This window comes from Protopterus annectens, chromosome 1.part0 (assembly GCF_019279795.1).
Source record: "Protopterus annectens isolate FY-2018-M chromosome 1.part0, PAN1.0, whole genome shotgun sequence".
Taxonomy (NCBI): domain Eukaryota; kingdom Metazoa; phylum Chordata; order Ceratodontiformes; family Protopteridae; genus Protopterus; species Protopterus annectens.
The window spans coordinates 1361764407-1361780014 of record NC_056725.1 but is presented as its reverse complement, the minus strand read 5'-3'; the positions used below and the strand labels follow the sequence as shown (position 1 = coordinate 1361780014).

The 15608-nt window shown below is 36.6% G+C and overlaps 1 protein-coding gene across 2 annotated transcripts in view; it reads right to left on the bottom strand.

Annotated features, from left to right (window-relative positions):
• The window catches only part of SYNGR1 (synaptogyrin 1), a 607262-nt gene that overhangs the window by 164784 nt on the left and 426870 nt on the right, over window positions 1–15608 (bottom strand). For both annotated transcript variants that reach the window (XM_044066862.1, XM_044066872.1), the window contains exon 2: window positions 1864–2101. In XM_044066862.1, coding sequence (XP_043922797.1) covers window positions 1864–2101 — 238 coding nt within the window. The remainder of the gene's footprint in view (window positions 1–1863; window positions 2102–15608) is intronic.

The window sequence follows — 15608 nt, the reverse complement described above, 5'->3', positions numbered from 1 at the left end:
TGCTCCAGTTGAACTGAGGAGCTCACCTGTGGTGAGCTTGTAGCATCTGGCATCTGAGGAGCATCTAGAATGACTACAACATTCTGTTTGGTAGAGTAGAGGCTACCTGCTGAACCAGTCTTTTGTGCTGCTGAACCATCAGTAAACGGGCTACCATAATGGAAAGTTAAGAATGTGGTTGTGGCCTTCGTTCATTTTTTAATTCCTATGGTAGTCATTATTCTCTTTGTCTCATTTTCCAGAACATTTTCTTTTTCTCTTTTAGCCCCACAAACCATCAAAAGCCCTCCTCTCAGCAGCCTATAGACTCATTTATTTCTATAAGGATAAAAAGTGACTTATTTGTTCCAAGAGCAGAGTAACTTCCCAACAATGGCAAAACCCCACAGGTCTATTTGATCCCTTCTAAGGTGAGGGCCATATTCTGACAGTGGGTTGTCATCTGCAATGGGCATTCACTAACCCCAGCCTTACCCCTTAATGTCACAACTGGTGCCTCTCTCTATTGCTGCATTTCTAGGGAGCTGGAGGAGAAAAGTCATACATACTAATCCCTCTAGCTATGAGTTGCAGCTCAGTCATTGCTCTAGCCCATAGTTTTGCAATCTTCCCACTCTTGTATGTTTCAGTAGTGTAATGGGCCAGATCACTAACCCTCTACCATACACACAATGGACAAGGTGACATCAGTCATTCACTCACATCCCTCCCTACTTAGCTCTTGATGTTTCCCATGCTGTTAACTGAACCCAGCTCTTCTGAAGTAAACTCAGGGCTTTACCCTTCTATGCCACAAAACTAAGCAAAAGTAACTTTATGACCTTTTGATGTCTCCTACAGGCAAGTCTTGTTAAATGCACTACAAATCTGGGCACCTCTTGGTGTTTCAGGAAAGCCCTAAACAAAGGGGGTACTTTAAATGAAAATATGTAAGGAGAATCTGATTTCTGTGGGCTTTCCTGCTCTTAGAAGCCATAACTGGGGGATAATAGATAGGTCCAATAAAAGTAAAACATGTTTTATTACTTAAAACAAATTTTGTTGAAAAAAATGTTTCAAACAGCCTGTGACCATTCAGAATGAGCTTTTCCCAAGATGTGGTAAAGAAAACCTGTAGAGTTCCTGAAAGAATCACACGGGGGGGGGGCAGGGCTAGGATGGCCTTGGGGACAGATTGGCAGGCAAACTGAGTAGTCCTAGAATGGGCGGGGAGAGGGCACTTCTACTCTGACAAGCAAAAATTGTTTGAAATCATTTTCATGTTCACTTTTCTCCCAAAGAGACATATGGCAACACAAAATAGATATATGGCAACACAATTACTTGGAACAAAGTGAGGAAAAAGTCAACATTTATATTCTCATACACAATACACTGCAAATAACCCAAACAAATTATGTAATGAAAAACTACAGTGTAGGTCTACTATGCCAACAGCAACACAGCATATGTATTTGAAAATTGAGTATGTAATTAAGATGCATTTTTGGAGCAAAAATGCAATTGTGAAAGACAGAAGCAGTTCACAGCATGTTTCAATTTAACAAACCTTAAACAGCAGCACTGGTACAGGATAGGATCAGGGAGGATATAGTACTGGTGGCAAGGCCACTTTTTAGGGGCTGGGTAGCTTGCTATGGAGCAACAGTTGTCACTACAAAATCCAAAAAAGCATGCTACTGTGTTCTTCTCTACATTATGCAACTTTGTGTGTTTATGGAAAACAAAACCTTCCAGAATACAGGCTATAACTAGGTTTAATGAAAAGGTCTACAAAAGAAATGAGAGATCTTGTGCTGAAGACTGTTAGGTGGTGATACACAAAAAATAGTGATTGCAAACAAAACAAAACAAAATTCTTACCAGATACGCCTATATCAGCAAGTACTGCCTTCTTACGATCCTTTACACTGCTTATCTGTGGGAAGTAGATGTCAAGTGCTAAGAACAGCATACAACTGATGAAAGAAAGAGCACCAATGGTGACACCATAGTTGCAAGCATTTTGATTTCGGTTAAAGATGCAGAATTCCTCCACCTCACTTGGCTTGTTCACATAACCTTCATTGGCTATTGATCCAAACACAACAATGGAAAAGACCTGGAAGGAAAGGAAAGGAAAAATTATTGCTGTTGAAATCTTTGAAGAAACCGTCTAAGAAAACTTCCTGCAATGAAGAGCGTAACAGTTTGCCTGTGGTAGTAAACTTCATTTCTCTATCAAAAACCACCTGTTAAATCTTGGTAGCAAATAAGTTTTAGACTGTATCCTATTTAGGGGATACCATTCAACAGCAATCAGTCACACAGTGTCTTGGGCCACAGCCCGAGAGAGGTGTGACAAACCTAGAACTTGTGAGTTAAACGTTTCTTTCCATGCAGTGATATGCATCCTCTCAAGAAGTGTGTCTGTTATGTACCAAATATATGAGACAATCTTTTATAAAGTCAAAACACAGGAATTAGAAAACAAATACAAATTTAACAGAAGCAGCTGCAGCAAAGTCTATTGCTTCAGAGCTGCTATAATTTGCTTTAAAACTAGAAATTTTTAAGAAAAAAATGTAGACCACTAAATCATTGGTCTATGTAGTTCCTAATTGTCACTTGTCTAATTTATTCCCAAGTTTAGTTATTTCAGCCACAAAACTGGAATAAGCAAACTATTCTGGTGGGTTCATGAGTATATGCATGAAATCAATGTTCAACATACTGGAATGCTGACCAGTGCTGGTTTATAAAAAGCACACAATTTTTGTTGCATATTTTGCTTCAGGAATTATGTATCTTACACACTGACTCCTCTAATACTTGTAAACACAAAGACACAGGAACACAGACATGCTGTTATACCTTTTATTGGATCAACATAGGTTTTGTGATTACTCAAGCTTTCAGGCTCGCAGGATCCCTTTGTTAGGAGTTATTAAGTTACTATTCTTAGATACTGTGGTTAAATAGCCACTTGCGTATAGAAAGGGAAGTACATCATTTCTTCCTTAACGTCTAAAAAAGACACTTGAAAAATGTCAGTGTGGAAAAAATGTGCCACTGAAAAGTTTAGTATTGTAACTGTGCCTCAGAGACCAACTGTGTGCATTTGTCTGTGTGTGTGCTTGTATATAAACACAAGTCTAAAAATTTGGCAAAATACCAAGGTCATAAATCAGGATAACAAAAAACATGCACATTAATGAGAAAAGTATGGGATGACTCGTGATAGGTTAGCCACATGGAATATTCAACAACAGATTATAATTCAATATTAAAATGAGCCTTATTTGCCAACCCTAGAAAACGTTAGCTCAAAACCTCGGCAGTGAAAAGTATATGCATGATTGGAGTACACTTACATAGCTAATTAGTATGAACAATTTGATAGGTCACTCAGTTAAACAATTTGAAAGAGGCAAACCCTTAAAAAAGCAGAGCTAGAGCATGCACTTCAATCCAGTATACTGTAATCAGCCTCATGCTCATAATATTACAACAACCAGCTCCTAGTCCACAAGTCAAGAAGAAACTTACAATAAAATCACAATCAAAATCCAAACGAAAAAAAAAAAAATTTTAAAAAAGTGCGACACCCCAAGAGAATATCAAAAATAAAATTTAACAAAGGTAAAACTAAAAAGGGCAATACATAAATAAATCTGTCCCAAAAACTCAAACCAAACTAAACAGATGAGAACCAAACTTCCAGCATGTATGAATGAAATAACAGCACAAGTACAGAAGCAAAACATAAAATGAAAAATGATTGAGGAAAAAAAAAAATAGAAGAAAGCCAAGCTACAACAAAAAAAAAATAAATAAAAAATAAAAGAAAGCAGAATCATGTTCCAGAGGAAAAAATCAGAACAGATAAAAAAATGTGTACCTAAAAGTTTAATCTGCAGTTAAAATAAACAATACAAGTATAAATTAAACCAAAATCAAGTCAGAAGGCTCTTGCTTCAAAGGAGAAACTCAGACAATACAATAAGCCATAAGATAAGAAAAATGAGCTGAAAAATAAAGTAATAAACCACAATCCACATACGTGGCCAAAAAGTATAACCAGCAATTAAAGATAATTTATACTCCAAGAAGATATGAAAAACAAACTTCCTTAGGCAAATTAAACACCTAAGTGTAGTACATAAAGCTACTTAACCACCAAAATATCCACATATAAAAAGTAAAAGAAAATAGCAGAGGCAAGTAAAAAGACAGGAGGGGGGTGGTCTGTGTGAATGTTTGTACTGCTCCAGGCATACGAAATATGAATAAAGAAATCTCCAACAGGCAACTTAGCCTTAGTCCTAAATAAAACTAAAGTAGTATGATATATGTGTGTATATATATATATATATATATATATATATATATATTTATATATATATATATATGTAGGATCATTAATCCTCAGGATAGAAAAGTACTTTTACCCATAGGGCTTTGTCAGGTCATATTAAAAAAATGAGCCTCCAGGAAAGTAAATAAAAAGCAAAGTATAAAATAGACATACTTCAAAATTAAAATGAAAAATACAAAATAAATATAACTATAGCAGTAAATATAGACCAAAACAAAGATACAAAAAAATCAAATTCAAAATAAGGTAAAACCAAACTAACCAGAAAAATATAAACTACTTGCAGACACCGAAAAGAAATGGTAACTGGCAAACAAAAATAAATGAAAATAAGATCTAAACATAACCAAAAATAAAAATAAAATAAATGAATAAATAAAACAACTATAAATAAAAATTAAACTGATGCTAAACAATAAAAATGCAAACTCAAGAGCTAAAGCAAAGTGTAGAGTCAATAAAATAAACAAAAAAGTCAACAAAAGAAATCAAAATACAAAGATAAAAATATATAAAATCATCCAAGTGGAATGTACAAGCTACAATAAAAAATACATATCAGAAGTGAAATACAAAAACAAAAGTCAGTAATAATACAGGCAATCAAAATAATGCAAATGTAAAACAATACATGCAAGCTACAGTGATCCACAGCTGGACATAAAATGCCATTGAAACACAATAAAAAATGCCCAAGTCAAGTAATGAAAAATTCTTAAACAACATGCTACAAATGTCAGTTGAGTTATTTAGATTATTTTGCAGGATGTAAACAAGTAGTCATTTTATCCCACAGAAGTTATCATTTGTTATTTGGTAGTTACGTTATTGTTGGAACAACAATAGGAATTACATCACATCAATGTTCGTGTCATTCATGGGAATTCAGAAAGAATGCCACCACAGGTGGAAAGAGCTGCAGCCAAACAAGACTGTTTCTAATATGCAACAAATGTGATTAAGAGAGACAGTAGCCAAAATTAAAACAGATCTTATTATTGGCTAATTTACAAATGTCTGAATCACTCAATTACCAAGACAACAAATAAGCACTTTCCTGTGCTAGTCAACACTGGCGACTCATGTATTGGTTTGACACAGTTACCTCCATTCACTCTCCCGCACTCATGCACATATTCAAACACACACCGACATAACTTTTACCTGTCCCGGTGTTGAATAAATGTCTGATGTCTCTTCTAATTTTTGTTCCTGTCCCCATATATCACGGATCCTTACAATCGGTCAATAATGCCAGACGTTAGGGTTTCATACTTCTTATATCAGTTTCAAAAGTGTATCAAGATGCCAGACCTCTTGCTCTATTAACTTTTAAAGTATGTTCTAGTAAAAGTTTATTCTCCCTTGTGACATCTAGCGTTCCTCCTGACTTTTATTCTGAACCACACTCACTTGGACACACCCCCACCTCTCTCAGCTGTCCCTAAATTTAAAGGATGCTGCTTCTGTTGCTTCTTATAACTACCCGTCCTGAATAATTCATAGATTGCTACAATCACATATTTCCAGACATTGCAGTTTCATATGTATTATATTTCAAAAGAAATGCTCCTGTAATGGATTACTTAGCATAGTGGATTGAGACTTTTGCTTGACATGCTGCTTTCTTTGTCAGTGGTGCAAGGTTTGAAACTTCTCTTCTTTTACTTTAATTGCTTTTTTTTCAAAGACTTGTGTAATATTTTAAAAGTATCCTTGGTCTCTATAGGTAGCACAGAGAATTAACACTGTGTGCTAAGAACATGTGGTTTAAAAATTCTTCCTTTATGCTGCAAAACTTTTTCCTATTAATTTTTAAGTGTGCAGGATTTCCTCATTAGTCTAGCGGAGGTATGACAGCCCCCGCCACCCAAACACATTCATCTAGACATACACACACACCCAAATGCACTCATGGACATGCATACATTCTCACACACACACACCCTATTCTGCCTATCCCCCAAGTAACCCCACCACTGCAACCTCCAGGCAGATACACAGACTCACCTTATACCACTCACAGCTCTATATACACTTAGACATGCAGCCATACACATTCACACTCTATCTCCTCCCCAGCACTATCTGTCTGCTACACTCTTCGGCACTTACCTGAAACAATCAGGTGAATGTGAGCTTTAGGGTGTGTTCATTAATACAGGTATCTCACACAAAGTCTTTTTTTCAAGATTTCTTGTTCTGCCAGTGCTATTATCTACTGGTTAATTTTACCTTCTTATTTTCTCCAGCTTTTGAGCTATACCATAGTATACATATATGTCCTGATTAAGTTGATATACTGCTTGAAGAATTACCATTCTATAAAATGTAAAATAATACTAAGTAATCTGTATCAGTTTTCCATATCAAATATTTGTATACACTTTTCAATGCATTTTAATCAGTTGTATTTTCTGATATGTTAACTGCACTGTCTGTCTTGAAGTAACTAATTTTTATTTTCTTTCAAATTCTCCGCAACAAAGCCTTGACTTATAATTATTTTCCCCAGTTGGACTTTCCTAGTCAACAACTATAAGTACATAAGTAAATGATATTTTTGTTATGATTTTCTGTTCCAGTGGTAGGAAGTCTTAAAAATTACATTTAACTTGGACATTATATTATTTAAAGAAAAAACAAAGAAAGAAAAATATTTTTTGATTAAAAAGTATTCAGTTATCATAAAACATTGAAACAAAATAATACATTTGCTTAAAAGGTTCTAAGCAAATTGAATATTATAAAGTATACCATTATCATTATGGCAGAATGTTAAAGAAACATTTCAGTAAAAAGTTAAAAGGGAAATTGATTAATAGAAAATATGAAGCAGGACAATGGTGATGAATGCGTTGAACACAACATCACCATGAAGACAGTTTGAATTCCATGTTGAAAACTTTAGGAATGAAGATTAGAATAACGAGTGGATATTAATAACAGTAAAACAGATGATCTGCATTTTGGAAAAAAAAGTAAAAAAAAGACAAAATGGTACACCATGCTAGACAGCCTAACTTATGAATGTTCACATTGTATATCTACAGGTAATGTCTACTGTCCTATTTGTCATCCCAGTCTGTAATATTTGCCACAGACAGTCTGCCCTATCTTTAAATAATATTACATTATCACTCAGTTTAATGATGTCTGACAACATATTCCATTCTACTTCTACTGTCTCTTACGGGAACCATGTGATTTAATTTTGGTTTTGTTTGGTCTGATCTTGTTTTCTTTCCCAAATCCAAACAACCTAACAGGAAGGCACAAGTCTGATCACCTCACCGTGTCTGTAATTCATGGAAAATAAACCCACTCACTTCAGAACTAATTCCTTTGTATCTTCAGCATAAAAATTTGCAACTGTACTCTAATATGGGCCTAACTTATATAGAAATTTATATGAATAAGGGAAGACAGAAACACCTGAGCTTACTGGAAAATGTTATCAGTACTGAAAATTCATTTGAAGAGAGTAAACAAATTTATACAAACAAGAATGGAAAAATACTGCAAAGAATAATGGGACCTGAGTTTTCCATTATTTGAAAAATATTAATAATTCAGTTACTATTAATTTAACTTGCTAGTTTAATTAGAGAAGATGGGGGCAACACTAGCTGAATCATCTGTGACCAAAAGCACATTTTAGAAATTTATAAATGTTACAGATTTGTTTCATGAGAGACTTTTTTTTATAAAGCTGCACATTATATCATAGTGGATTATGCCACAAGTTAAGTTCTTGGAAAAATTAAAATCTGGAGTAACTGAAATCTATAAGGAAACAAAATGCATGGAAACGGGTTATCTGGGCCGATATAAAGATTCCAATAAAAATGAGTCCGTAAAGATACACAAAAAATACTTGAAGGAAAGCTAACAATGTATGAGTTACAGAAGACTAGTGCTAATGGAAGGGCAATATACAGTATAAGGATATGATAGAATAGGATATGGCATGTAGAAACAAATGGCAACAGAAGGACTGTATTGATTGCAGGTAATGAATGAATGGGTATTAAGGAGTAGGAAATGATATATACAAGTGTTCTAAAATTCTTATAGAAAACAAAGGACAAAATGAAATCAGCACACTGCAGATTTGTAAACCTGTGTAACACTGATACAGTGATATAAGTATTTTGTAATCTAAAAAGGTCTGAAAAAGTGATTGGTGAAGTTGTGCATGAAGGCATATTTGGAGTTAAAACATTGAATACAAAAGAAATGCTAGTGCTAGTGACAGAAGCAATAGAAGGAATAAAGGCACTGCAACTTAAAGTGAGGATAAAAACACCCAATTCACAGAAAGTACATATTTATTTATTTACTTATTTATTTATATTTGTTGACCAGGAGTGTCCGACTGGACATAGGTCCATTTTCAGCGGAGGCCCGGGGAGAAAAACTCCACAGTTAAAATAAACAGACAGTAGTTACATTGGATTACATAGCGATTAACAATTTACATAGCAATTACTTACAACATATTTACAGATGAAGAACATAGTACATCAGTAGACAACTAGAATCTTTATCTGTGAAGTACATAACAGATATTAACAAATGTTAAAATAAGAAGTTCCTGCTGTATAAAAAGTACTAGGTTTATGAGCATCTGAGCTTGCTATAATCAAGGTAGTTAGTGGAGTGGAAAGAAAGGTAGCGGTTGGATGGGGTGGGTGATATTAAAGTGGGAGATGCAAGGGCATAATTGGGCTATGGTGCAAGAGAATAGTGCTTCACCAGCAGAGTTATTGGCTTTAGTGATCTGCAAGTGATTTTTGTTGCTGGATCTTAGTGGTCTGGTGGTGCAATAGGGTTGGGGTAGATTCTGGAGGGATGGGACATTTAGTGGATGGTTTACTAGTTTGTGGGTGAGTGAGAGTTGATACCATTGAAGGAGGTGAGGGAGTTCAAGCCAGCCCAGTTCAGCAAGTGAGAGACAGTGGTGACTACGGTAGGATGCCCCTGTGGCAAATTTGGCGATTTTGTTGTAGCAGGTCTCTAGCTTGTTTAGATCGCATTGCCTAAGGTTGGTATATATTGGAGAGGCATAAAGTAGGGTGGAGATAAGGTGGGAATTTGCTATTGAAATCTTTGCTGCTTTGGTGAGAAGATGCTTATTTCTGTATAATGCTCCTAGTTTTTTGTGGACTTTTTTTATGGTCATGGATATGTGAATGTCAAGTCTATTTCCACTCCTAGCAATTTGGTGTGTTCAGTTGAGTATATAGTGGTGTTGTCTTTTGCTGTGATGTTAAAGTGAGAGTTGTTTTGAGTATGTTTGGTGGGTTGGAAGATGAGTAGTTTAGTTTTGTTTGGGTTGAGTATTAATTGGGCATCGGATAACCAAGTTTCAACAGAGGAAAAGGCTTCCTGTGTGACTTTTTGCAGTTTGGGTAGGGACTGGGCTGAGCAGATGATGGCAGAGTCATCTACGTATTGTATGAGTGTGCCATGTTTGGTGGCAGAGGCTAGATTATTGGTGAAAATAAAGAGTAGGGGTCCAAGGATGGATCCTTGGGGAACCCCTATGGAGACAGGTAGTTGGGGAGATTTGTCATTCTGCCATACAACGGATTGTTGGCGGTCAGACAGGTAACTCAAACTAGTTAGTGACTGATTGTGAGAAGGATTGGTTATTGAGGACAGAGATAAGTTGTTTGTATGGGACCATGTCAAATGCTTTAGACAGGTGTAGGAAAGTAGCAGAGGAGAGATAGCCATCGTTTTTATGCTGAAGGATAGTGTTAGTAAAGGAGAGTAAGGCAGTGGTGGTGCTATGGTTTGGTCGGAAACCATGCTGAGTATTGGAAAGGAGGTTGTTAGTAAGGAGGTAGTCTAAGACCTGAGAGTGTATGCATCTCTCTAGTATTTTGGAGAGTGGAGAGAGAATAGCTATGGGGCAGTAATTGGTTAGTTCTGTGGAGGGTCCACCTTTGGAATTATATGTGATACTTTCCACAGTGTGGGAACGTAACTTTCTGACAGAGATCGGTTAATCAAGATGGATACTGGGTAGGCCAGAGCATCAGCTGCGATTTATAGGTATTCACTTGGGAGGTTGTCTGCTGCTAATTTGGTGGGCTTAAGTTTAGTTAAGAGTTTTTTTTATGTTGGAGGTAGGTACAGGATAAAAAGAGAAAGCAGTGGGGAGATTACTAGTTGAAGGTGTGGGTTGGAGGGGAGGGGGTGGTTGTGTTGTTTAGCTAGTGATATTATGGTTTGTGTGAAGTATGTGTTGAATGAGGTAGCAATATTGTCTGAGGAGTGAGGGATGTCAGGAGGAGGGGTACTGACTTTACCTGGGTGGAGGATGGAGTTTATGGAGGACCAGAATTGTTTGGGGCTGGTAGTATTGGAATTTGTCCTGTTTTATTAGCTTTTTGACTCTGTTGCATAGTTCTAGGAATTTCTGTCTAGTTGAGGGGGTTTTGGTTTTGCGCCAGTGCTCCCAGGCTTTATCCCGGTTTTTCATTTCTGACTTAGTGGTTTTCTGTATCCATGGGGAGGGTTGTGCTTTGATTCTGGAAAGTCTTATGGGGGCATGGTAATTAAGGATGCTCAGGAAGGTAGTATTAAAAAATTCAACTGCATCATCAAGACTGAGGTACTTTAGAGGATGCCAGTTACATTCTTTGAAGGATGAGATGAATGTGAGTGGGTTAAAGTTAATTTTTTTTAAGTATTTGACGGTAGACAACAGGTTTAGCTTGGTATAGGTATTTTTTCAGTAGGAATGTTGGGGAGTGATCACTGAGGCTATCTGATAAACAGCCTGTTATATATGACTGGGGGCTCTTACTGACTAGTATCCAATCCAGGGTAGTGTGCTTGCTGGAGATTTTATTTATCCTGGTTGGCGACTGGACTAGTTGGGTGAAACCATGAAGGTTTACATGATGGGTTGGATGGTTGCCAGAACAGGATTGCCAGTCAATATTGAAATCACCTAAAATTATAGTTTCTTGGGGGAGATGGTGGATAGATCAGCTGAGGAGGTTTTCTAGTGGAGGGATGTTTTGGGAAGTAGCATCCAATTATGTTAATGGTTTTGTTTTGGTTTATTTTGAGGTTGGTATATATTATTTCTTCATTGCCTATTTGTGGAGCTGATGATTGTAAGATCTGGATGTTTAGATGCTGTTTAAATATTATAGCTACACCGCCTCCTTTCTTGTTTAGCCGGTCTACTCTTAGTATGCCATAACCTGTAGGGAGTATTTGCTCACTGGTAATGTGAGGTTTTAGCCAGGTTTCTATCAGGATGACTATATCTGGGGAGCACAAGTCTATGGTGGCATGGAGTTCATGGACTTTGTTGGATATACTTCTAATATTTAGGCTTAGTAGAAGGAAGTAATTTGGCTTTCTATTGGCTGTAATATGGGAGAAGTTGTGGTTTCTAGTCTGATTATGAGGATTGGGATTGGAGATGGTAGGGCCAGGGTTGGTGTGAATATCTCCACTTAGGGCTAGTTTTGATATGCATGATGTTATTAGTTTTCTCAGTTTTTGAATGTGTTTGTTTGTAAGGGAAACTTTATGATTGTGCTCTTTGGGTAATAGGTATGGTGGGAGGGTTACTATGTTACGTTGTAGGGATGCTTTATGTTTGAGTAATATAGTTGGTAGAATATGTGGGGGGTGCATAGGGATGGTTCTTGAGTTGGTGGGAAGGGAGCTGAGTGAGGGTGAGACATGAATGGTGGTGTGAGTAGTAGTACAGTGGTAGTGGTTGAGTCGGGGAATGATGGAGCTTTGGTAGGATGTAAGATATGCAAGGAGAGTGCATGCAGTGAGCATAGGTAAAGTATGCTTGTACATGTTAGTTGAGGAGGTGTGATAGTAGTGGGAAGATGGAGGAGGTAGTGTTGGGTTACCGCTGTGGTTGGCTACTGGAAAGATGGGAGGGGTTTGTGAGTGTAATGAAGGTGGGAGCACTGGGGGCAGGGTGGGGAGCAAAGCAGATAGAGACCCTGTTAGTTGCTCTTATGAGGGGGCTGGAAACATTTAGGTAACAGAGTTAACTGATGAATGAACATATGATAGTGACAAGGGTGGTTGCAGTTTTAAAAATGGTGCCTGCCACAGGTAATATTTATTAACTTTGGGATTGTCTTAAGGTAATAAACAAGGAAGGGGGAGGGGAGAACAAGGGTGTGAGCAGGCAGTTCTTTGTACTGCTGCTAATGAGCCAAAGCAAAGACAAGTTAGTGTTTGAGAAACAATCACAATTGACCATAACATAACATATTAGTTAAAGAACTGTGGAACATATTGACACAGTGCAGTGGAACAAAGAATGTAATAACAGCTCTTAAAAGAGTGCATGGCAAAACATAGAAAAGACTATTAGTGAAAGGATGGATAGGAGGAAGAATAAAAATAGAAAAAGGGGTTATACTGGAATGACTACTGCTTAGTAGTTTTTTCCGTTTTGTTTAGTAATGAATCAGTTACAGGTAGAGTGAAGTAAATTGGTAAGATAGACAGGAATAGTGTTTCAGGATAAAATGAGATTCCCAGTGTCCCTGATTCATGCAGATGATGTAGTAGGTATAATTAGTAACAAGAGTAAGGGGAATGTAATGATAAATGATTTACTTAAAGTACTGGAAAGAGTCAGATTGCTTTTAAGAAAAGAAAGCATATCATTTTGGGATATATTAAAATAGGAGAAATTTATTTAGAAATGAATGAAACAAAGGTGTTAGGAATTAGGTTTGTGGAAAAAACAAATTGGTGAGGATCAATGAAAAGGCTTGTTGAAGGATATCAATAAAATAATACGTGGATAGAAAACATAATAGTTTAACTTTTATAAAGAATATTTATTTTTCTGACTCATTCAGTAATTCCTGGGAAATGCACAGTTATGTGAGAAACATTCATGTTTTCAGCTTACTTGGAAAAAGATTAGATATAATTTTGGTATAATTTTGGGGGGGGGGGGTCACAGTTGAATTTAACAAAAAAAAGAATTTTGAATAATTAGCAAGAGAAAAGAGATTTAGGATTAATATATTGTGTTATTTCTGTACCTTCGTTGAAGGTTGTGCATCAGGGCTGGCAACTCGGCACGTAAAAATCTACTGCCAATCATTAGCAGACCAGAGTTCCGCTGTGGCGACCCCTAACCGGGAAAAGCCGAAAGACACAACATATTGTGTTATTTCTAGAATCTCTGCATTTACATTGAATTTTAAAAGTGATGCTGTTAGACGAGAAGTTAATAGCTAAAGTATTAGAAGTTAAATACAAAGAGCTTTTCAAGGCAACAGAAAGCAAAAAAGAAGGGAGTGGATAAAAGTGGAAAGATTGGTAAATAAATATGATGAAATATGTGAAGAAAATGAAAACATGGTCATTTGTGTTAGCATGTCTGGCAGGAGATATGTGTATATTCTCAGATTATCTTATATTGTATACCAGCATGTCTAATTGTGAAATGTAAATGAGTTTTTTTAAATGTTGAGTATTTCCGTGTGTAAATATAATTTTAAAGAATCTGTCAGTGTTTTGATGCATTTCTAATTGTGTGTGTTTGAAAGGGACATTCTAAAGTACTGTGGAGAATCAACTGAACAGTGAGTGATGTCATTAGAATGTTCCTGGTTGCTATGTGGTTAACAGCTGACTGACAGGAAAATAACTTTTTTTTCAAATGGTTGACTGTTATTTTTTTTTAAATAAGACAGTTGAAACTGCAGTCTGTCAAGTTCTGAGCAGTTTTGTGAAGTACAGTCAGTTATAGTGCTGTGCAGCCAGTGAACAACCATGAGAGAACTTGCCAAAAACTGTAAGCCTGCTTTTTGCTTTGCTGTTATGTGTTAGATTAGATCAGGGACAGTATTTTTTAGTTAGATTAGGAAAGCTTAGTTATTAAGACAGAGTTCTAGAATAATGGACTCCTATCCTGCAATTTAATTTTACATTTACTGTGACTGAGTTCTGGTGTTTATTGAAAGCTATTGATTTACATTCTTGTAATCATTTTATTTATTAAATGTTTTTCATGACTTTACATTGTGGCTGGAAATTAGTGTTTTTCTTTAGAGATTAGAGTGTGATTATACTTGTTTGATACTCCCCAGGTCCCTTCGAAGGCCTGGCTGTTCTGATCATAGCTATCAGTTATTTGTGATATAATAACTGGACACCTCTTTAGAAGGGCATGAAGACACTCTGACTGGTGGCAGCATTACCATATTATTTTGGGGGAGGGACACAGCTGGAAATCTATGTCAAGCTTTCCCATAAGTGTTTGGATGCGTGGGATTTAAATTTACTTTGAGTGTGACTGCATCAGAGGTCTTAGACTGGGACATTGCTCTAAAGTGTATAATAAAAAATACATCTGGGGTAGGCAGAAGTATATAGTCCAGTCCCAGGAAAACAGAGCATGCTCCTGTTGTGTTCTTAGGCAAACAATGTGAAATATTACTTCTGTTTAAGTGACAGTCTCCTACTGGAGTCAGTTGTGAGGACTGAAGCTCCTTAGTTACTGACCCAAGATAGTAAGGGACATCCCTCTCTTAATTGGTGTCAGTCTGGTGGGATATAGCTGGATGTCACAAAATAGACAATATTAATTACTGGACAGAGCAATTGGAAGAGCTGAAGAAAAGGATAAAATGAATGATTAAAGAAAGAAGGGGCATATTTGAGGGATGATGGGAGTATCATGACTTTGTGGAAGATGATGTTAAATAAACTAAGTTTCAAAACAGAGAAATATGAGTAATATGAAGAGAGAAATGTAATGTACATGGAAAGGAGGAAACAATGCATATTTTTTTCTGCAGTTTGCAAGAACAAAGGGAATCTGGAAAATGCAGTTAAGGGTATACTGGAGTGTATGGAACTCACAAATATAAGTATGGACATAATATTCTACAAGGGATATGAAAATCATCAGAAGGGTAGAATAAACCAAACAGGAATGTTGTGTCTTTCGGCTTTTCCCGGGTAGGGGTCGCCACAGTGGAACTCCAATCTGCTAATGATTGGCAGTAGATTTTTTCGTGCCGAGTTGCCAGTTCTGACGCACAACCTTCAATGAAGGTATGCCCATTCACGCATGTCTCCACACAGAAGACGCTCTAGCTGAGAATCAAACAGGACGTCTTACTGTGAGGCGACAACGCTACTGCAGCACCACTACCGCCAAACAGGAATGTTTCTCATTATTTAGCTTTGTGCAATGCTTAACGCAATAGATTATTGTATAATA